We start from the raw sequence: 22,417 nt of genomic DNA, 5'->3' as shown, positions 1-22,417 counted from the left end.
GAGAAACAGCTCAGCCAAGGTGAAGACGAATAACTTTGGCACCTCGCGGGCTCCAAACTCAGTGAGAAGGGGCGGTCCCTACTGAGGGGGTGAACAAGTAACACTCCGGAGGGAGAGGCATCATCCTGTCTGGGATTGTTTGAATGTTCACACACACCGAGACCCTTAAGGTTCAGAGGCCAGAGGTGAGGTGCCACACTCACCCTTCACCCTGAGAGCCAGCAGCCTTGACCTTGACTGAGAGATCAACCTGTGACATGTATCTAGCAACATGCTTTGTGTGTTTTTAAGCAAATGAAGCTCCGCATAGAAGTCTTGGTCTAGGAGATAAGACTCTAAAGATGCAGAAAGCAAAGACCTCTGGCCCATACATTAGAAACCAGATACCACGATGAAAATAAAGGAAATGTTGGGAAGAATTCATGTCACCAAAGGACTGACTATTTGCCTTATCAGAGGATCTGCTGTAGGGATCTTTCACAGAGTGAGCCCCTGGCTAACTGAAGTCCTGGAGCTGTTGTAAGCGGCAGGACTTTTCAGGAGCACGGGGTGCATCCTGGTGAAATCCCACCCAGCGTTTCCATAAACACATCTGCTGAGCTGCAGGAAGTGATGTCAAGCGGAACCTCGGTTTGTTCTCAAAGCTTTGCTCCTCTTCTTAAGGAACAGACATTTTAAAAAGAAAATAGGTTAATGGAATACTAGGGGAAAGCTCTTGCCGCGGCCTTCATCAGGCCCTCACGGCTCCACCCTCCAGGCCATCTCACGGTGAGAAAAGGCTTCCCTAGCCACGTGGAAGAGCCCCACCACTGGTCCAGAGACTGGACAGCTATGGGCCATTTCCACTTGCCTCTGCGCCCAGCCTGGGGCTGCTGTTTCTCTCCACCCTAGTAGAACCACCTCCGTGCACCCGACTGCTAAAAGCACAGGCTCCTTTCATTGTCACAAGAAATGAAGGTAACAGGAGAGACATCTGCTGTAGACATTTATTAAATCATCCGTTGCATCAACACTACATTGTATTTCAGAAAAGATTGGTCACAGGCAAAATAAAATAAACCACCACGGATCAGCTTTCTGGGGCTTTTTTGCTGCTTAGTCATCCAACATACACTTTGGCAAACAGACCGGTTGACAGACTTCTATTGCAAACCTGAGGTTCCGTTTCTCTATGGCATTCTGGCAAAGGAGACCCACAATTGTACTTTGGTAGTTTGTGTAAGGTGGAGTTTTCTCACATGTAAACATTCGACGGCACAAGTGCGTACCAGGTGACGCAAGAATTGATGGCACCCCTGCCGAGCGCACAGTCTAACCGAACCAACACCCTCGTCAGGCGAGCTGCAGGGGAGCCCGGAGAGGCCGGGGGGAGCCTGGGCAGCCCCGCAGCCCGAGGAGGAGGGCGCTGGACCACAGCCACCTGCTGAGAAGCACAAGGGCCTGAAGCAGGACGCAGGGCAAACGCTGAGCGTGGCAGATCCCAGTGGGAGAGGAGACTAGCCCCTTTCTCTAAGGCAGCGTGTAGCTGTGAAAAAGGCAACCATTAAAAAAAGTGACGGTCAGATTTGGAAATGTTACTAATTTCTCCACTTACCTAAACTGTGTGTCTTGAACTGTGTCATGCTCCTCAAAGCCCACAAAACAAGGAAAACAAGGAGAGAGCGGTCGCCAAGTCCAAGAAACACGAGATCAATGCCATAATCACGTTATTTCTAAACTGCAGCCACACAGTGACTCAGCTGACAACACGGCACAGGTGTGGGGTTGGGGGATTAATGTCATTCTGACTCAGTCCCAGCATCCTGCAGAGAAGGGCCCTGTAAGGTGAGGGCGGTGAGGCCGTCCTCCTGAACAGAAGGTGGCACCCCCCGACCCCCGCCTTCCCCATCGAAAGAGAAAGGGGGCAAGTGGAGCAGCTTTTTATTTTAAAAAAGCTTTGTGTCGTCAGCCTCTGGTCAGAGCAGTGCCTGCCATGGCTCCTGAGGGTGGGGACAATGGGAACCACAGGCCCCACCACAAGGTAAGCCACCACCCACACCCGCCTACACAGGGAGCCACCTCCTCCCTCTCCAGCTGCCCTCAGCTGCGGAGGGCAGGTTTGCCTGAGGTCCTGTGCCCCATCGCCTCTCCCAGCAAAGCCGTCTGGGGGCCCAAGAGTTAAAGGAAGGGAAGGCTCAAGAGCACAGCTGGGCCGAAGCCACATCTCCAGAGCTTCCCAGGGGCCAGTCCCTCCCCTCTGCGGGGGACCTGGCTCTGAACACCAACATAGTTTACACATAATATCACTTGCTCCACTGCCAAACACCCGGCCCATTCGGACCACGTGTCACCCAGGCTCGCAAAACTCCTTGTTTGAATTCAGCCACACAAAGCAAGTCTCGACTTTGCCAGGCCTGTTGCTGGGGCCCCAGGTTTCTCCCACAGCCTTGGACACAGCCCAGCACCCACTGCCTCCACAGGATGGGGGGGGGGGCGCTCTCTGTCTCCTTTAGGGATCTGAGTTTCTGTGACAGGGACTGACCACCCAAACGCCTATGCAAAGCTGCTCCATTTGAGGGAGCGACAGGGACAACATGGGCAGGGGTCTGCACATGACTAACAGGACACTAAAGCAGCAGCGAGGAGGGGGAAGCAGAGGTGGCCAAGCCCTACAGCCCAGAAAATCACTGCTCAGAAGGGCGCGCTGCCCCCACCCCCTGCGCCCCCAATTGCGGCCGGCACCCCGGGAGTCGGGAGTCCCGCCGGCAGCCTCAGAGGCTGTGGGAAAGACGCCTGTCCTGTCGGAACCGGGCCTGAGGAGGCCCCCACAGCCGGCCCGCCCTCCCCGCAGGCCCAGCGCAGCCGGTCACTGGGAGCTGGGGCTGTCGCCCTCCGTCAGCGTCTTGAAGTCCATGGAGAGCGCTTGTTCTTCAGCCTGCGGGGGGCGCTTCCAGTCGGAGCGAGTCAAGATGTAGAGCACGACCACGCCAAAGCTGACCAGCAGCAGGCCCAGCACGTTGGCCAGGACGCCCTCAGGCTCGAACGTGCTGTACTTGGCCCTGCAGGGTCAGGGTGGGAGGGAGAAGCCACCCACGGGGTCACCGTGAGACCACGCGTCATTTGCCCCGGAGCCAGAAAGATGCCTCCTGCGACCCCGGCCCCTCCGCCCCACCTGGAGAGAAAGCCACTGTGTGGCTGACTCCACAGAGGACTGGCTCCGGAGGCAGAGGTGCGGGGTGCAGAACACTCACCCGAGTTTAAACAGCAGCGCCTCCTTCAGGCCCAGCAGGGCCGTGCCCACACAGAGGAGGAAGATAGAGGCGCCGAAGAAGATGTGCTGGGGGCGATATCGGCTCCGCAGAGAGAACGACACCCCCGGGAACAGGAAGAAGCTAAAGCCCACCAGCCACTGGAAGGAAAGGTGAGGCGGGGACTGGGCCAGACTGTGTCTGACCCACCCGAGGACACCTAGACAGGCTGCAAACCCCTCCACCCACCCACGTGTTTTCTCCACCTTAAGAGCAGTGCGGTGGCGGAGGTGGGGACACTAAGCACTTATGGAAAGGTCCTGGCCTGAGGCCTGGCCCGTGGATCGCCGGGCCTGTGGCCAAATGATGTGCGTGTCAGCTGAAAGGATGCGGGGATCTGAGGCCCCATCACCTGTAAAGTCCTGGCTTTGTACCCATTTCAGAATCTGAAAGCAGCATCCGGCTGTACTAAAGCACCCCCTTCACCTGTGGGTGCACCCGCTGGAAAATGGGCCCTCTGTGGCACACGCACAATTTCAGCCCCTGCCTCCCCCTCCCCCCACCCCCACCGCTATGGCTGTGGGGCTGGAAGGACTCACCTGCACAAAGTATAGAACGAAGACGAGGATGCCACACCAGCTGTGCAAGCTGTACAGGTCCGCGTAGCCCTTTTTCTTGTGGTAGTCGAACACCGCCACCAGGCCTGGACCACAGACAGGGGACATGTGAGGACAGGCTGATGGAGCGGGTGAGGTGATCCAAGAGAAACCCGACTACCTGGGCCTTCTGGGCTCTTTCCTGCAGCCAGTGTCCTGGCTGGGATGCCTGGAGTCGGGGACGGGGAGGTGGGCGGAGGGGGGGAGGGCTTCGCCCAGGAACTCACCCACCAGGGCGGTGATGAGAGCCAAGACGTGCAGCAGCCCGTGCAGGACTTTGGTGGTGCGCTTGGCCTCCTTCCTGAAGACGCGGTAAACCAGCAGGGCTGCGGGGTGAACAAGGGAAGTCCGTGTGCTCCCCCGCCCCCCACCCCAGGCGGTCCTGCCCGGCAGCCAGCAGCTGCCTGGCGGAGGGGAGGTCCGAGTGAGCCGAGGGCTCCTCTGGGTACCCCGGCCACAGGAAGTGGAGGAGAAAGGAAGCCTCCACAGGCCCAGCAGGCCCTGTGTGCCCCATTCATCCAACACCTTGTCAGGTGTCCTGTGTATTCCAGGCTGTGTTTTAGGTCCATCATGCAGTCACACTGAGCTGTCCCCCAGCTTCCGGGCTCCCCTTATAGCTACGATGGTCCTCGAATAGTCCAATATGAAGGGTGACCAGATAGTCACTACTTTCACAGCAAGCGGGCTGGGGGCCAGCACCACCTTGCTCCTCCCCCAGAGAGAGGGCTGCCGAGTCCGGCATTCCTCACATTCCCCCCCCCCATTTCAGACAGCAGAAGACAGCTCAGCTCCCAGCCCGGTTCCCACCTTCTCCCTGTGAGGCACACACCCGTGGGTACTCCTTATCGAAACAGGAGGTGAAAGGGCTGCGACCAGGGGGAAAGGAGGTGCCATCCACCAACGTCAGGGCCCCCTGTTTGGATTCCCAGTGTTCCCAGGCTCCAATCCAGCTTCCTTCTCTGTCTTTTCTAGAATCTTAGATTTGTCTAACAGGGAGAGACCTCCAGGGTGAGCGGGTCACAGGCACCTCCCTCAGGAGCGGCGCCAGGGCAACCGGGCAGGACTCACCATCTCCTTGCAGGAAGACCAGGCCTATGACCATGCACAGGGGGTGCACGTTGAACTGCAGGGCGCTCTCCCAGGCAATGCCGCCCCGGAACAGGCCGAGCCAAGCGCCAGTCATGGCCACCACAGTCAGGCCCAGCAGCTGGGAGAAAGCCACATAGTAGGGCAGCGCTCCGGTGCTGGGGCTAGCGGGGCTCTCCATGCTGAGGAGGCAGCTGCAGGAGAGACAGCAGAGCTCAGAGGGGCTGCCCACAGCCTCTGAGTGACTGATCAGCCCAGGCCCCCCAGACCTGCTACCGCCCTCTCCCCTACCCCGTGCTGATACGATAATACGATAATGCTAATAATGCAAGCTCACCAGCCCCCCTCCTAGGCCCATCCACCCCATCCTCCACTTTCTGAGTCCCAGAGCAGCTTAGTGGGAGGGCCCAGCTGTCCTGCTCCACAATGGACCCAGCTCCACATGCGAAGAAGGTGCAAGTGAAGGTCCTCCAAATTCTGGGGAGACAGGAGGGTCCAATGCCTGCGCTTCCTTCTGTTTCCTGAGGTCCTGGGCTTTCTCAGGTGGGGTTCACAGATGAAATACAGAGAAATGAGCAAATTCCTTAAAGGTACAGGGTCAGTCACATTTTTATCTTCCGGGTGGATCATAAAGTACATCTGGTGTGAGAAATGGGGAGCCTGCCTCCCCCATGCCCGGTTTTGACTTCGAAACTGGAGCAGAGGGGTCCTGCCTGGCCCCCGGCCCAGGCCCAGCCCAAGAGCAGACCTCCAGCACAATGGGGGAGAGATGTGCTTGGACCCCCGTGCCTGATGGGACCTGGGGGACAGGAGTAGCCAGCAGCCTTTTCCCCTTCCTGCCCCCTCTTCTCCCTCCCACCTAGGGCAGGTTGGACCTGCCCTCCCTCCTCAGGTGAAGTTTCCAAAACTGAAGGCACCAGAAACGAGACCTATGAGGGGAGCCCCCACCATTCAGAGCTCATGGGGAATTCTGTGCACAGCACTTAGCTCGCACCTTCCTGTGCGCGAAGGAGCAGGCCACCGTTCCCATTCCACAGGCAGGAACGGCTGGCTCGCATGGCTCGGGAAGCCTTGCTCCGGGGGTGCACGGAGGGGTGTGTTTCCGGGCTCCTCAGCCCTGTCCCCCAGTGTCTCCACAGCCTCACCCGGGGCCACTTCACCCTGACTCTGTCGGTTCTCCTGCCCTGGGGCCCAGCGCCTCCCAGCAGCTGTGAAAACATCCTGCTTCTCCTTCCTTATCAGCAGAGGGTGACAGCTGAGCAGAGATGGTTGACCAACAAACTTTGGGGAATAACACCTCTAATCCCGAGCATACTCTCCACCCTTCCTGCTCGGGAACCAGTGTCCAGGAAGCCCGGCCTCGTCCCCCTGGTGCTTGGCTGTCTTCACCCCAGTTCTCTCCGCCGGGTCTGACAACTGTTGGCAACTCCGCCATGTAAAGGTGGGGGGTGGTATTAGTAATACAGACTCCCTACGGTATAACACAGATCAGCAAAAATGTATAAAAACTCAGCACTTTGATTTACATCCTTACATGCTTTTCTTCTAGAAATGTCTATACGTTCTTTAAACAGGATCACTCCAATTTCTAACCTGCTTTTTTAACTTACTGAGAGATCATGCATATCTTTTTACTTGTTCAACATTTAGTTAGCCTTCAGTTTTTCACTAAACAGACACGATGTGACCATCTTTGCGCACTTGCCTAACCAACGCCTTAGCGGAGAAGTGGAGCCCCGAGGGCAGGGCCGGGTTCCTTCTCAGGTTTTCCGTACCGTCTGTCAGGTCATTTCCAGAAACCCTCCCAAGGCAGGCGGGAGCACTGTTCCCAGAAGCCCCGGCAGACAATGAAGCCCCATCTGGAACTCTTGCCTCTGTCCTCATCTGTCACCTCTACACTAGTGATTCTGAAATCTAGTGCCAGTTTTGTCCTCTGTCCCAAATCCAAGCCCCATTTCTTACTGCCCACTAACATCTCTACCCGGACACCCTCAACCACCTCCGACTCAGTCCCTTCAAAGTCACACTCCTCTCCTGGCCACCCAGGTACCCAGTGCGGTTGTCCTCCCGGTCCCAGCCCTGCCACCTCTGCCGACAGGCCACCGGATCCTGGGGCCTCTCCCCCAGGCCTCACCGTCAGTCCCTCCTGGCCATCTTCATTGTCACCAACCAAGCCAGGGCACGGAGCTCCTGCCCCATCTCTCCGCCCCCTTCAGTCCATCTGACCCGCGGGCGTCGGGGACAGAGCCATGAGCCCACGCCACACACACATCTGCTCACTCCTTGCCAGGGAAATGCCAGCTCCGGAAGGTGACCCTCACTCGGTTTCCGTCTGCAGCCCCCGGCCACCCAGGGGAGGCTGTCGCTGTTGCGGCTCTAGCGCCTGTGTTGTTCCTGACGGCTCACACTCCCGCTCCCTGCGGCAGCCCCTCCTCCACTTCCCCAGCCCACTTTCCCCACGACCTGAAATGAGCATATTCTGTTCATCACTTTACCCGTCTCCTCTGTGTCCCCGAGGCTGGCCTGGAGCTTGCTTACCTGTGCTGGTGTCCCGCCTTCCTGAGCTCACACCAGCCTCTCTGCTAAAGCACCTGTGAACCCTTGAAGGCAGGGAGCCTGCCTCACTCTTCCTTGCGTGTCCCCAGGGACCTCATGCCTTGCCCGACTCCAACAAGGAAAATGTCCTGAAGAGAAATGCTGCTCTCTCCTTTATTAGATTCACCCCCAGAGAGCCCAGGGCGGGCAGAATCTGATTAGCTCTGAATTAGGAAGGACAGAGGGGCCTGCTCTGCCTCATGGGCCTGCCACTTCGTTCTGCTGAGTGGGATGAATACCAAGGACAGAGTGGGAGCTCAGGGTGGCAAAGGACTATCACTCTAGAGCCACTCAGTGGGGAGCCAGCCAGAGCCAGCGCTTTCCAGCCGGCCAGTTTCTGAACGAGATGGGCAGAAATCAGAGTGGGCGGAGACGCGTGCTGGTGTTTACGGGGAGGACAGGGGACTTCGTGACTAGGGAACCCCTACTTTGTCCTCAGCACCTCCCAATTCTCCCATTTAATCTTTGCGATAACGCTGTGATAACAGTAGTATCCCAATTGGATGGATGAAATTGGGGCTCAAAGAGGGTAAATGACATGCCCAAAATTATCAGCAGCAAACAGCTGCTCTGCTCAGTTGTCCCCCGAGCACTTCCCCCCTGCTAGGCACTCTGCCTGAGGCTGCAGCTGCCCAGGGAAGGCCCGCCTTCAAGGGGCTTGCAGACACGGTGCAGAGCAGAGACAGATTTTAAAGTAAAGGGCAGTTAGAATTCAAGCCACGAGTGAACTCAGGCCTCCGAGAGCACTCTGAGCTGTACAGGTGAAGAGTATCTCCCTACTTCAACGCACTCAAGTGGCATGCCCTCTCCACAGCCTGCGGATCGGCTGTCTGTCGGTGTTGCGACCTTGCTCATTCCAGCACCCATTCCTCCTGTGTCCTCGTCCCCCTCCCCCCCCCCCCCCGGGGACCATGCCCCTGAGGCAGTTTAAACCTACATCACATGAGCACTGGTGTCCCCTGGGACTCTCCTGGGAGAAAAACACAGCAGAGTGGGAACAGATGGTTAAGAGAGAAGGGGTGACGGGGTGGGGGTGGGGGGCAAGCCAGCCAGCTGCAAGACCTTCACGTCAATTGCTCCCCTGGTCCATTTGGGCTGCAGGTAACTAGGCATCCAGGAGGAAGCGAGAGATAAAGGATGACCTTTGGAATTACGGAGGCCCAAGCTGTCCCTGCCGCCCCCCTTCCAATTGGAGGGTGATTTTAAGCCCAAGTGTGAGGGGTGACAGGAAAACTCCCACCAAGCAAGACCAGCCTACCTCTGGCAGGCCTGTGCCTTCCCGCCTATGGGCGACCTCACAGTCAGTGAGATCCAGGCGCGAACATCCAGACTTACAGAGAAGACACAGTAGTGAGTGGTCCTGAGTTTTAGAGACGATGAGCGGAAAGACTCCCTCAGCCATGGCCCTTCCCCGCTCCTTATTCGGGTCAACAAAATGTTCAACCCATCTTTGTGCAAGGGGGGACTGCCCTTGAGGCTGGGCAATTCGGAGAAGACATTTCAGTGAGGCTGGGTGGAACGGACCTACCCACAACCACGTCTGCATTTGAAACCTGGCAATCAATCATTTGAGATTCACTCCCTGGTGAGCGAATGTCTTTGGGTCATGCTCCTTCATTTCCCAGTCTGGGCAGCAAGAACACCCTCTTATCTTTCCCTCCTAACTGGGTTGCCCCTGCCCCAACTCTGGCTGTTCTTGGGCATCCTATGTTCCCAGAGCGACAATGTGGGCATTTGCAAGGGCCTGGAAGCAGCCACTCTCCATCCCCAAGGTTTCCTTTGCCCAGGAGACCAGCCTTCAGATGAGAGGGGGTTCACGTGGCCCCTTACATGGCCACTGTTCTTCCTCTGTGAGAGCACCGGATTTGAGTGACAAATCTCTGGCAGCTCCTGGAACAGTCCGTCCTCCCCTCCCACAGCCACCTGAGTCAGACTCCACTTAATGGAATCGACAGGGACAGGAGGTGCCTCGGGGCTGGAACGTGCTGGGCGCCACTCTCCCCCCCCATGCCCACTGTTTCATTACACGTCACTGGGCCTAATCTCATTGTGGGGACCAGACACTGCCACGTCCTGCAGCCTGGAGGCAGGGGGCCTGGCCACTGCCCTCCTTATCAGCAGCAGGGATTTAACTGAGTTAGAATAGACTGTGTTAGGGGTGGGGTAGATCTTTTCTTGATAGGGGAGGGGGGGAAAGCTTAATTGTCCTAGAGTGTCCTAGAATATGATAAAAGAGAAGCCAAATGAGGACTGGGCTGCTAGATGGGGCACTTTCTTATCACCCCACATCCAAGCAGCCCCCACCGAAGCAGCAGAGCTGAAAGCCAGACACTGACCCCGCTCCTCCGTTATGTACAGGGAACTCAGTGCCAGGGCTCCCATTACTTGTAGGGGCCCCCCACCCTCCAAAAGGTTGTATTTCTGTTAAAATTGTGTGAAAAAAAATAAATTTGGGGGTTGAAGAAAATGGTTATTTTGAACCCAGCCTGGACTATATTTGACTTTAGACGAGCACAGTTGTAAAATACAATTTGTGTGGAGGAAGGGGTCCGCACAAGGCAAAAGCGCCTGGGGCCCATGAAAGTCGCCCTGCAGCCCTGGTCAGGGGGATGTGACCGCAAAGCCAGCCCCGCTGTTTGTGACTGTGTGCTCCCAGGCAAGCCAAGACTCCCTGAGTCTGCTTCCTCACCCGTAAGGCAGGTGGATGCTGAGATTCATCCACTTTACTGGCCTGAAGCAAAGACTCAGTGGAATAAATAAGTACCCATGCCTAGCACAGTGCCTGACACACAGTAGGCATTCAATCAACAGCAATCTAACAAAAACTAAATCTGGTCTTAATAGAAAGAGTCGCACATCAAAAGCCCTTGACACATGAGGTTTGGAGCTACGGAGAGTGAGGTGGCAGCAGACAGCAAGACCCTCTCTGATAACTCCACACTCCCACTCTGTCCATCATCAGCTGTCCACGGAGCAGAAGCCCCTGGGTCCGGGGTGAGGAGTCCACCAGTGCCTTCTGCTGCTGCAGAACCACTCGGAGCTCTGCGGGCCCAGGGGAGGCGGTAGGGCAGCGAAGCGGTGGGACAAGAGAGTGGCTCCAGGAGGGGTTCAGGAGGCTCCTCCTAAGAAGGGGCGTGGTTGAAACACCCTTTCTCTGTGTGGGGCTCACCTTGACAATTATGAGTGGCCCCTATTTTCTGCCTCAACACGATTTCACAAGAGAAATCAAGGTATCTACAAGAAGTTGGCAACGCTTTTTTGTTTGTTTTAATTTGCTCTGAAAATACAGGAACAGAATCAAGACAGACTGAGATGGACTTTCACTTAATAATCAGTCTTAGGAAATCCGCAAAGACCATGGAGGTACAGTGAATGAGGAGAGGGGCAATCAGTGGTGGAGGGACCTGGGAGAGGTGCCAGCCTCTGATGACCTGTCAGGACCCCAGGGTCCACAATGGATCTCTTTGGTGTCCTGGGGGAAAGGCCTTGCAGGGAGGGGAGGTAGCCCTGCCGTCCCTCAGGTGTCAAAGGCAGCAGCTGATCCCTCAGCTCAGTTCTGCACCCCCTGTACCCACAGTTCTGGGCGCACCAAAGCCAACCCAAGGAGTCAGGATTTCCCAAATGCGCGACTCCTGTTCTCACACCAAGAAGCTGAGGTGTTAGAGGAGAGCAAGGAGGGGGTCTAGACATGTCAGCCCTGCTACTGGGGCAGAGGGAGGTCGACAGTCTCCGTTTCAGGTTTCAAATGACCAGTCCTGACAAACGGTGGTGATCCACTTCTCCGTCTTCCACCCTGCCTCTACCCTGGCCATAGATCATGGCACAATATTAGCCATAGGCCCATAGATAAAGTTAGGGCCCCCGGCCCCTCCATTCTAACTTCCGCAGAGACTCCACAGAGGTAGTTCGGGGGCCGAAGGCTCAGGAACGGGACAAGCTCTGTAACCTCAGGACTTGCCCGGTGGCCCCCGAGCCGGGAGAAGCAGGTGACATGAGAGACAGGTGTGGAGGCAGGTGAAGGCAGAGAAAGACTCGCTGCGGCTCCCGGAGCCTGGCCTGTTCCAGCGCGCGCGATCGGGGCTCACCTGCACCCGCCCTCCCCCCACTCGCCGCCCCCCCACACACACACCTGGGCCCCCCGCCACGCCTCGCCCCCACCGGCCCGGGCCGCCTACCTGGCCGGGCGCCCGACCGCGAGCTCGTCGGCGCCGCGCCGCCCACCACCGGCCCACGAGCTCCGTGAGCAGCGCCTGGGCTGCTCAGCCGGTTCCGCGAGTCGCGCCGCCCTCGGTGTCCCGGAGTCGTCATGGCGACCGGGCGGTGGTGGCGGGTTGGCAGCTAGGCTGACGACGCGATAAAGGTCAGGCAGGGGCTCGCGGGGGGCCGGAAGTGCCCCGACGCGTCCCGTCACTCACGGCAGGGACTGGGCCCCAACTGCCCACCCCCCCACCCCCCCCCACCCCCGATCTCGGAGCAGGGCCCCGTCAGATCCCGCCCAGGCCTGGACGCCCGCGTGGCAGGGGCTGCGGCGCGGGGCAAGAAGGCAACCACTGGGACCCGGCCTTCTGGGCCCGAACGCGGGTACCCTTCCAAATCCGGGCCTGGCGACCTGGCTTGCAGGGTCTCCCACGTTCGGGGCCGCGTGGGGGAGCCTGCAACCCCGTGGGTGTGGACGGAGCCCTTGCAGCCCAGGCCCAACTCAGAGGCTGCGGGCGAGGCTGGGAGATGCGCTGCGCAGGGCCCTGGCCTAGGCGCAGAGGGAAGGGATGCCAGCCGGGAGCGCAGCGGGCCTGGGCCAGGTCTCCGTGCTTCCAGATTCACTCCCTTCCTTCCCTCTCACCTTCGGCTCTACCCTCGCCCCCGCCCTGGGCCCAGGTGGCCACTAGGTGTCAGACACTGCCCAGGCCTTGGTCTACGTTGCAGCCCAGAGGGAGATGTCAGTCTCCAGGAAAGCCGGACACCCCTCTTTCCCAGTCCCTCCCAAAACACACGGTAACGTTTTGCCCCTTTACCCAAGCCTTTGCTTGAGACAGACTACCCAACCCCCAGGCCAACCAACCTAAGGATACAAAATCAGTCCTTACCAGCCTCTCAGGAAGGCCTACACTGCCACAGGCAGCTTCCCCTGCCCCAGCCGCTAAGGGGGGGAGGGTACAAAGCCAAGGCGAGCCCCCACTGCAGCCCCTCCAGGTTCTTTTTCCCAGGAAATGGTGTGAGTAGATAACAAGTCCAGCTGGAACTTCCCACAAGTTCAGAACAAAAGGTTCTTTCCTGTTGAATGCCTGGCAAGACTTGCCAAGGACCTGAGGGTGGGAGAGAAAAGGGGTTTCCTCCCCTGGTCAGATAAGGGAGCCTCAGCAAAGGAACACCCCTCCCCCACCTGTCCCCAGCACTGTGGGCCTCCCAAGGGCAGTGGCCCAAGGGGGCCTTGGGGAGTCACACCCCTTACAGAGAGAACATACTTTCAAGCACAAGGCAAATCACCCAAGGATGCCCACTGCACAAACACCGCTGGGCCCACCCCCTCAGACGGACTGAGCTTAAACCCTCCATGAACATAAACTTTGCTGGAGTAGCTTTCCAGCTGAAGGGAGTTCATGGACATTTTAAATTAAGAAACAGCTTCCTCAGGTACCAACAGGCAAGCAGCAGGCAACACCTTGTGAGGTGAATGTGGAACTGAGCCGCTCCTGGGGTGGGCAGAGCACGCGGAGGAGCAGAGGCTGCAGCCCCTTCGAAAGCCAGGACAGAGACTCCTGCTGGGTTGGGATGGGCCCTCTCGGTCCTTCCCCTCCCCCACACACACCCTCTCACCACTACCGCCCCACCATGGCCATGCAGCCCCCTTTAGGAGTGATCTCAGGGGTCTGCCTAAAGTGGAGAGAGGATAGAGGTGGCTCTCCGAGTGACATAGGCTGCCTTCATGGGGACCAGCTGCAAGGGGTCCTAGCTCTAAGGGTTCATGGCTCCACCCAACCATTTCAAAGAGCAGGTGATGTCACCACACTGCAGTCAAGTACCAGGGTCTGGGGCCTTGCCCCCTGTTACCAGAATCCCCAACCCAGGATGTCAAACACTCACTCTCCCTTCCTGTCCCCTCCCTGCTGCTGAGACTCCTGCCTTGGAAGTCACCCTACAACTGGGGTGGGAATGGGCAAGGAGAGCAGCCTCAAGGCCCCTTGGGGACTGAGGACGTGGCCCAGGACGTTTCCCATGCAAACTCCTCCCCTCGCACCAGCCCTTATGGTTTTCAGACTCACCAAGTTCATTCCCACCTCTCCTTTGGAACGCCCCGCCCCTCATCAGTCATTTGGCTCAGTCTCAACTCACACAGAGGCCCTCCCTGACCATCCAGTCCAGCAGCTGTGGGGCAGGGTTGAAATGCAGGGAGATACCCTGGGTTAAGAGCGATAGTGACAGTTTTGGGACCCCATGCCTTGCACTCACCCTGTTTTTTGGCCAAAGGCATGTAAAGAGCAATAAGAAGCAAGACAGGGAGCAGAACGTACCGGTACACAGGTCCTCGGGTCCCCCAGTGCCTGGCTCATTATGTCCGCCCTTGCTAAGGTCACCAGATTCAGAAAGAAAGAAAAATCCAGGAGACCCAGTTAAATTATAATTTAATATGTTTTTTGGCATAAATATGTCCTGCATGTTACATGTAATGTACTAAAAGTGTATTTGTTGTTTATCTGAAATTTAAGTCTAACTGGGTGTCCTGTATTTTATCTGGCATTCCGACTCTTGTTCTCGTGTGGGGAGGACCGGAGAGGAGCCTCCTGGCCACTGCGGCCCACCCGGTCGGTGCGGCTCCCCGGCCCGCAGCAGGCAGAAACACCCAGTTAACTCCTATGCAGCACGCACTTCAGGCGGAGGCCTTAACCTCAGGCTGCAGAGAACGCCGAAGGCATAAGCCATGAAGGCTGCAGTCCCAAGGCCGTGTAAGATGCAAACTCACAAAAGTCATTCATTCTTACAACAGTGTTATCGAGTCCCTTCCATGTGCCCGATGCTGGGCATCGCTGGCGATACAACATTTAATGCAACAGGCACAGCCTCATTCTCCCAGGCGTTAGGTGCCAGCACCTAACAGATGTAGGGTCAGGGAAGGCTTCTGGGGCGTGTGGCATAGAATCACAGAGTGACCGGGTGACAGGGGTTAACCTGGCAAATGGACAGCAGGGAGTGGGCAGCAGTGTCCCCGGCCAAAGAGACAGCCAAAGGAGCAAGAGCTTGTTGTGCTGGAAGGAGGTGGACGAGGCCTCGCCGGGGCCAGTGCCTGCATCAGCACGCCGCCCCAGCTGGGGGAGGCCACCTTGTCCTGGCAAATGACTGAAAGACACACACCCTGACCAGTACACAGAGGGCTGAGGAACTTCTGCACCTTCCTTGAAAAGAAAACTAGTTCGAATGGGAAAGTGCATGGCTACTTTGATGAGCTTAAAATGGAACTATAATCACTCAGGGGAAAAAACTATCTTCCAGCTTCAGGGGGAGCAGAGGGGGCCAGAAAACGGTGGTCCCAGTAGGAGCAGCCAGAGCACCCAGCAGAGCAGCTGTGACGGTGGCAGGAGAGGCGGAGAGGCAGCGAGGCCGGGGATTGGCCACAAAGCTTCCTGAGCCACCAATGAAGACAGTGAGTCACCTGGGACCTCCAAGGGGATTGGGCTGAGGGAAATGAAAGGCTGTGTGTCCTGAGCTGACCCTGAGACTGGTCTGGCCTGGGGAAACAAGACAGACAGGTGTGACCTACCTGCCCAAGAGCCAAAATAATACTGCAGGATGGCTGGAGAAGCAACAAGAATTGGGACAGTCAGGCCGACTTCTACCTCCACCAGACCCCAAAGGAACAGGATGTGAGAGGGATGAGCAGTGTGGGAACAGCCTGGTGCAGGAGGTGGCAGGACAGCACTGGGCCCCCAAGGTGGGAGGCAACGAAGGGGTGGCCTTTCCCAAATTCCCAGGGCAGCTGGGAGTGGGGGGTGGCAGGGTGGTCTGAAGGAAGTCGGTTTCTCTTCCCTCCCTCCCTTCCTTCCTCAGTTCCTTCCTTTCTTTCAACAAAGGTTTATTGCCCACTTCCTTGTGTCAGGCACTGTTCTAGGCCCTGGAGAGAGAGTGATTGAAAAGCCAGACAAGGTCCCTGCTTTCAGGGACTTATGCAAAGTTGGGGAAACAGATCATTAAAAAGGAAACTAACAAACAACATACGTACACACGTGTAAACACACACATATACACACACACACAGAGACCTAACTGCATGGCGCAACAAGTGCATGAAGAAAATAAAGCAGGAGAAAGGGCTGGAGCACCACAGCTTATTGCTGGGGGGTGCTGGGGGAGGCTCTTTGCAGAGAGAGGAGTCGGGGTGTAGCCAGGTGAAGACCTAGGGTAAGGCAGTTCCAATGAGGGAAGAGGATGGAAAGGCAAGGTCCCTGAGGCAGGGCTGTACGTGGCCCTGCCCCCAACACGTCTCTTTCCCCAGCACCGGAGAAGTGAGCAGGAAGAGCAGGAATGTAAACAAGTGATTAGAGAGGGCAGAGGTTGGGCACGTGAGGTGTGGAGCAGGGACGCCGCCAGTGTGTCCTGGAGCGTCTGAGTGTCCATAAGCCCATCATTGGAGCTGTGTCTGACCACGACCACGTTCCACCACGCTCTGCAGAAACTGGATGTTGGGTCACAGTCAGCAGGGCACCGCCAGGTTGTCCAGCCCAGAGGGTGTGCCCTGTGGCTGGTGGAGTGGCCCAAGCAGGAGGCACCAGTCCAGCATCACACTCACCAGGCCAGCTGTCCCCTCCGGGAAGGAAATCATGAGGAGGTTGTGTCCCAGTCCGTCCTCAATCCCCTCCTCCCTGCTTTCCTCCCTGAGTCAGTCAGCCAATCAGCAACCATCAAAGACCTGCTATGTGCATGCTATCCGCATTGTGGAGAGCAAGAAACGCCCCTGGGAGCAAGAGTGTGCAGTCTGGGGTGGGGCGTGGACGCCACCTTGGGTGGTGTGAGCAGAGGCTGGAGAGGGAGGGGGCAGAGCTGCTGATATTGAAGACATCTAATCACCTCCACGAGCCAGCCATAAATGGCATGACAGGGACTTCTGCCCTTTGTTCAAGGCTTATGGCAGCTCTGAGTTCTCATCTCGGGCCCTAAAGCCATTCCAACTCTTGGCCTGGTTTGCAGCAAGTCCCCTGTGCCAGGGTTGCAGCGAGGAAGCGGTAGCCACTCTAAGCCAAAAGTGCAGGTGACCAAGCCACAGCCCAGAGGATGCCCCGAGCGGGAGACGGGCAAAGGGACAGGCCGAATTCCCCAACTGTGGCACTGTGGCAGCCCTCGCCCAGAGTAGGACCTCAGCTGAACCCAGAAGAGCAGAAAGAAGGGAGTGGTCACATGAGGCACTTTCCCTGATGAGGGCATAATCCCAGGTGACTTCTGAGGTCACCATGAGTCAGCAGCCACTTGTCCTGAGTCTGAGGTTTCGTGGACCCTGCTCTGCTCCTCCCCTGTCTCCGTCCCATCTACCACTCCAGACCTTGGCCATCGCCTCCTGTCTCAAGTGTGCCTATCAGGCCGGCTGGTCCTTGCTGAGAGCAGGTTAGATCTGAAGGCACCTTGACCTTAGCTCAGAAGCTCCCTCACTCAAGAAGCCACACTCCCAGCCAGCAGGAGATCCTAAGAGGTGAGCTGGTGCCAGGGAGAATCACACCGCTCAGCAGGTCCCCGAGGGGCCGGTCCCTGGAGCAAGGCCAGAGCTGGGTCCTCCAGCCCTTAACAGCCACGGGTAGCTCAGGTATTCTGGGTGGGCTTGGTTCCAGGCCTCACCCCAAAGACCCAGGTCCCAAAAATGGTCCCCGGGGCCTAAGCCTGTTAGAAGGCAGGAGTACTGCTCGAGTGTTAAGTCATCACCCATCCCCACACCCGTCATCCGTTGTGCGGTGAGTTGCCTTTACAGCGTCAGGGGCGATGTCGAGTCCTAACAGCATGACTTCAGGTGCTCCCACTCATCTTGAGGAGTTTTCTCCCCTTCCACGGGCCTCTCTTTGTCTGACAGATCCAAGCCCACGTGCGTACACACACCAGGGCTCAGTTCTGGCCAGCACACTCCACTGAGAAGTCAGGCCTGGCGGCACCTGCCTGCCTGAGTGGCTGCCGCACCAGCAAACGCGATGGCCCATGCCGGTGAGCCCGCTCCTAGGCTCGTGAGTGGCCCCGCGCTCTGTTTCCTGGCCCCCTTGGCCTCCCCACAGTGCACAGGGGGGGAGTGTGGTAGGGGGGGTGCAGGGGGCGTGGCCCGGGTCAGCACCAGGCCTCCCTCAGAAGACTGGACCCTCTGCAGAGCCCAACCCATCCAGGTTCCTCCAGGGATGGGTTTCTCCCCAGAAGTCCTGCAGCTTCCCAGCTGCGGTCCCTCAGAGGAGGTCTGCAAAGACAGAGGGTCCCGGCTCTCCGTTACTTCCTCCTCCTCTGCATGTGGGTCAGCCCACCCATCCCCCTGTCAAGAAAAGGGGTCACAGGAGGTGACCTCTGGCCACAGAAGTCCAATGCCACCTTCCCCTCAACATGGGGCTTTCCGCCTCCAAGGCCCTCTCAAGAGGCTTTCCTAAAACAAAGCGAATTACTCCAAGGTAAGGAAAGAACAAAATGCCACTTTCTCTCCTAGGAGCCTCTCCTCGGACCCATCTACAATGCCTTGCAGAGGGGGTCTGTTTACTGAAGGGCCCTGGGAGTGGGCAGAGGCCAGGCAGAGGGCTCCTCGGGGCTCTTGGGCGTTCAGAGGGCCTGGCCAAGGACCCAGACGTCTAGAGGTGAGGGGTGGGCCCCAAAGATGGCTTTGCCTCTGTGCTCTGGGCCCCACAATGGAGGCTGTTCGAGGCCAACAGGGTGCCTCTGCCACAGCCCAGCGGGAGGCTGGCCAGACCCCAGCTCCGGCTCTCATGTGGATGGCAGCTGTCCCTCCTACTCTCCCCTCTCCGCCGGTCCCCAAGTTTCTGTCTCTGCTGTCACCGCAGGCCTGTTTTGTCTCTCTCCGGCTGTCTCTTTCACAGCTTTTTTCTCATGGTCTCGCTCGCTTCACTCCATCTGTCTTCCTGTTGGTGGAGGTTCCCCCGTGTCCCGAGTGTGGGCGGGCTCATTCATTTCCTGGCCCCTCTCAGAGAACAATGCGTAAGATACACACAGCCGCAGTAAGATACACACAGGTGCTGGGAGGGCCTTGGGACCAGTTAGAGCCCCCGAGTTCCAAGCTGGGCCCCAGTGGGGGTTGGTGGGGTTGGTGGGGGAAGAGGGTCACTGGCACCCAGCCAGGCTGCCCTAGCGGGAGAGAGATGGCCGTGCTGGCCAGCGGAGGCCTGGGCACCCCCCACAGCCCCTCACCACCACCACACCTGCCCTCTGCAAAGGAGCCTGGAATTCGTTCATTCCAGTCAGGCTCTCAGCAAACCTGCCTTGTCCACGGGTGACCAGGGCTGCACCAGGCCCTGGAAATGTGAAATGTGAGTGTGAGGCTGCCCGGTTTCTACCGTCCTGCAGCTCCGTGGAAAGACAGGTGCGCAGGTCACAGCGGTCCTCCTCACTGAGTGCTGTGCTGAACGCCAATGGCGGGCTTTGGGGTCAGAAAGGTCAGGTCAGCCCTTGAAGGACGATGGGTAGTGACCAAGTACAGGGTGGGGATGGGGCATTCCAGGCAGAAGGGATGAAAGGAAAGGCGCAGGGGCCCCAAGAGGTCAGGGTCGGCTAGGCACACCAGGGGGGCCAGCTTCTGCAGAACACAGATGTCAAGTAAGGACAGCATCGAAAACACTTCATTTTCTCTCCTCGCCCTTTTATGAAAGAAATAATATTTTAACTACAAAAGAACAGAAAGGCTATTTGGAATAAAAGGTATTATAACCCAGAAAGGACAGCTGCAACCCAGCTGCTAGAGGCTGACTGTTTTGTACACCACACGATTCTTGTTTTCCTCCCTTTACTGCTGACTCTTGAGCACTTTATCAGGGGCCAGGCCCACCAGGGGACTGATCGAAGGGCTGTGGAGGTAGGGCAGGGACTGGGTGCGTGCAGGAGGCAGGGGCCACCCCAGGAAGGACTTTGGGCTTTACTCTCAGGAGTGGGGACTTTGTCCCCCAGGTGAGGACGAGCCAGGGGAGGGTTTTCAGCGACTGAATGCTGTCATCAGATTCACACTTGAGGACAAGCATCCATTCTCTCAGCTCTATGTTAGACGGACTGGCGGGAGCAGAGCCTGAGGGGCCAGAGGAACGGCGAGGCTCTATAGCAAGCTGGGGACGGTGGCAGTAGGACTGGAGCAGCGGGAGCCAGGAGCGGGCTAAGCAACGAGTGGCCAGAATAGGGGCCTGGTTTTCCTGAGACGAGAACCCAGTGGAATTGTTAGGGTCATGGAGACAGGCTTCCTTTCTTTAAAAAAAAAAAAAGTGTTTTCTTATTAGTAGCATATATTATGTATAATATCAGTATGTGCGCGCATGACATCTGGTGTATGTGTAAGCCATGAAGTATAACAATAAAATGAATGCCCCAGACGCGCTGCGCCTGGCTGCTCTGTGGGCCCAGCCCCGTCCTCCCGCCCCCACCTGCGCCCCGCCCACACCCCTGTGTTTATCGTCCTCCTCTCTGTCCAGGAATGGTTTCCGGACGTTGTGTGTATGCAGAGTCTCACACTGCTTAGCCTTTCTTGTTTTAGAGCTGTATTTAAAAGGGCGTCCCCTAGATATGCACCCACGAGAAATGAACCATGTCTGAGCAAAGACTTACGCGCACAGCCACCTTAGACGAAGTAGCCCGAACGTGGAAACAAGCCCAGGCCCGTCAGCTGACGAGAGGGTAAACGACAGTGGTGCCTACACACAGCGGAAAGCTATTTGGCAATAAGAAGGGATGAAGCTCTGACACATGCCGCAACACGGGTGTGCTCCCAAACCACGATGCAAAGACCACGGATTGTAAGATTCCCCCTAAGTGAAATGTCCAGAAAAGCCCAATCCATAGAGACAGAGGGCAGGTCAGCGGCTGCCTGCGGCGGGGGGTGGGAACGGGCAGTGGCTGCCGGTGGACACGCGGTTATTTGGGGGGTGAGGCAAAGGTACTGAAATGAGTGTGATAGTCGCACAATTCTCTAAATTACCTAAAAATCATTAAATCATACACATAAGATGGGTGAATTATGCTACAACACGGAAATGTAAATTATGCTTCAATAAAACTGTTTTTAAACAGACGTCATATTAGAGTCCTCTGAAATTTGGTGTTTTTCCTCACAATTGTGTTTCTGAGAAACCCGTCTCAGAAACTGTGCCGTTCACCTGTTTTCAATGCCGCCAGCCCTGTCACTGGACATAAGAGTAACTTCTTGTTTTTCTCTGTTACAGAACAATTTCCCAGCAACATTCTCATACGTGTCTCCTTGGTGTCTACACAGGTAACCTTATGTCTGTTGAATTTAATAATAAAATATCAGGGGTTGTATATTATATGTTTTTTTGTTCACTTCATTTTTTAGGATTTCATTTTTATCACACGTTATGAAAGTATTATTCCCTCAACAGATTGAAAATTAACACAGAAACAAAAACGGGTCCTCATAACAGTTAGAGATACATTGCTCTCGGGACACCCTGGGAGTGAAATTGCCAGGTCAAGGGTATGCCAAAGGTCAAGGGTGTCCAGAGTCTAGCTGCTTTCTAAAAGAGTTATGCTGACTTGGATGGCACCCCCCCGCCCCCGGCAGCACAGGAGAGCCCCCGCATTGCTCGGCGCCTTCAGCAACATTCAGTCTTGTCCACTTTTCAGGCTGGTGCCCATTTGGTGGCTATGGCATCCTTTTATTCCTGTGTTGCTAAATGAAATGGAACATCTTTCCATATGTCCGTGGGGCGTCTGTGCTTCCTCTCCTGTGCGATTCTGTTCCTTTCCTTCGCCTGTCTTTTTCTTTTTCTCATTAATTCCTACAGTTCTTTACATATTCTAGATATTAGCCCCTTATCATTTAAATGCGTGACAGGTATTATTCCCAGTTCGTGACTTGTTTGGATTTTCTTGGGTATCTTTTGATAACCGAAGGTCTAATTTTTAAAGTAACCAGACTTTGTCCATTCTTTCCTTTTGTGACCCGCGCTCACCCATCACACCTGCCATCTGCCTGCCCAGCGCCTGTTGACCGCGGAGCTGAGCCCACAGCCCCTTGATCTGCACCCTCCAGCCCCATCTCAGTCCCGCTTCATTCCTCAGACGCTCATCCCAGAGCTTCTCTTTTCACCTCTAGTCTTTCCCCGCCACACAGACCTCCCTGCGTCTGCTTGTCATTCCTCAAACCCCAGCTCCCACACAACCTCCTCCTCCTCCTTCTTCTTGTTCTTCTTCTTCTTTTTTTTTACAGCCCAGAGGGTTTTTTTTTCTAAGTACCTATTAAGCCATGGATTCGTAGGGAATGGGCTCCAGCAGCTCAGGCTCCTTTGCACCGGTTCTCACAGGCGCGCCTCCCCGGGTGGAGCAGCCTGGCCCTTCAGCTGAACCCAAGTCCCTTTCTCTTCGGCTTCCTTCTCCTTCTGCTCGTTTCCCTTCACATATTTCAGGAAGCCATCTCGTCTCTTGGAGTAATTAATATGCTCAGTATGTCCAGTAGTTCTCTTGGCAAACGTCTTGCCCTTAACTTGTTTGTTTCCCACAGGGTCACACTGCGGGCTCCTCCAGTTTCGCCATGGAAACGTTTGTGGGGCCTTCCTTTTGAACAGTGCCCGTTCCCTTGTTGTCCACAATACCACCTTTCTCATAGATCCACGTGTATGTGGCCAAAGGCACAACTGCATGTTTCTGAAAGGCCGGGAGGACGCGCAGTGGTGTCTC

The 22,417-nt window shown here is 56.6% G+C and overlaps 1 protein-coding gene and 1 long non-coding RNA gene across 6 annotated transcripts; one reads left to right on the top strand and one right to left on the bottom strand.

Annotated features, from left to right (window-relative positions):
• Positions 1 to 972: 972 nt before the first annotated feature.
• Positions 973 to 12,778, bottom strand: CYB561 (cytochrome b561). Of its 3 annotated transcripts, none has more exons than XM_053911379.2 (6): positions 12,649 to 12,778; positions 4,952 to 5,163; positions 4,111 to 4,209; positions 3,827 to 3,930; positions 3,231 to 3,388; positions 973 to 3,038 (listed from the first exon to the last, which is right to left on the bottom strand). In XM_053911379.2, exons 2-6 carry the CDS (start codon positions 5,148 to 5,150, stop codon positions 2,846 to 2,848), a joined length of 753 nt encoding a protein of 250 aa, XP_053767354.1. In that variant the 5' UTR covers positions 5,151 to 5,163; positions 12,649 to 12,778; the 3' UTR covers positions 973 to 2,845. The 3 variants fall into 3 exon arrangements, with proteins under 3 accessions (XP_053767354.1, XP_053767356.1, XP_053767355.1); XM_053911381.1 differs by lacking the exon at positions 12,649 to 12,778 and adding an exon at positions 11,740 to 11,875; XM_053911380.2 differs by lacking the exon at positions 12,649 to 12,778 and adding an exon at positions 5,964 to 6,195.
• LOC123477953 (uncharacterized) lies at positions 11,836 to 20,862 on the top strand. Of its 3 annotated transcripts, none has more exons than XR_008425150.1 (5): positions 11,836 to 11,924; positions 15,050 to 15,200; positions 17,089 to 17,237; positions 17,610 to 17,737; positions 18,219 to 20,862. It is a non-coding gene; the product is annotated as an uncharacterized lncRNA (long non-coding RNA). The 3 variants fall into 3 exon arrangements; XR_008425151.1 differs by having other exon boundaries at positions 17,610 to 18,363; positions 20,259 to 20,862; XR_008425149.1 differs by having other exon boundaries at positions 17,610 to 20,862.
• The last annotated feature ends 1,555 nt before the right edge of the window (positions 20,863 to 22,417 follow it).

This window comes from Desmodus rotundus, chromosome 9 (assembly GCF_022682495.2).
Source record: "Desmodus rotundus isolate HL8 chromosome 9, HLdesRot8A.1, whole genome shotgun sequence".
NCBI classification, from domain to species: domain Eukaryota; kingdom Metazoa; phylum Chordata; class Mammalia; order Chiroptera; family Phyllostomidae; genus Desmodus; species Desmodus rotundus.
The sequence above is the reverse complement of the archived record's forward strand: the minus strand, read 5'-3'. Positions and strand labels throughout refer to the sequence as shown.

Excerpts from the sequence above, each read along its gene's own strand:
- CYB561 (XM_053911379.2), bottom strand. The coding sequence starts at position 5,150 with ATGGAGAGCCCCGCTAGCCCCAGCACCGGAGCGCTGCCCTACTATGTG. Across the intron at positions 4,210-4,951 it reads GGTCTTCCTGCAAGGAGATG|CCCTGCTGGTTTACCGCGTC; the intron begins GTGAGTCCTGCC and ends TTCACCCCGCAG. Across the intron at positions 3,389-3,826 it reads TCGTTCTATACTTTGTGCAG|TGGCTGGTGGGCTTTAGCTT; the intron begins GTGAGTCCTTCC and ends CTTTCCTTCCAG.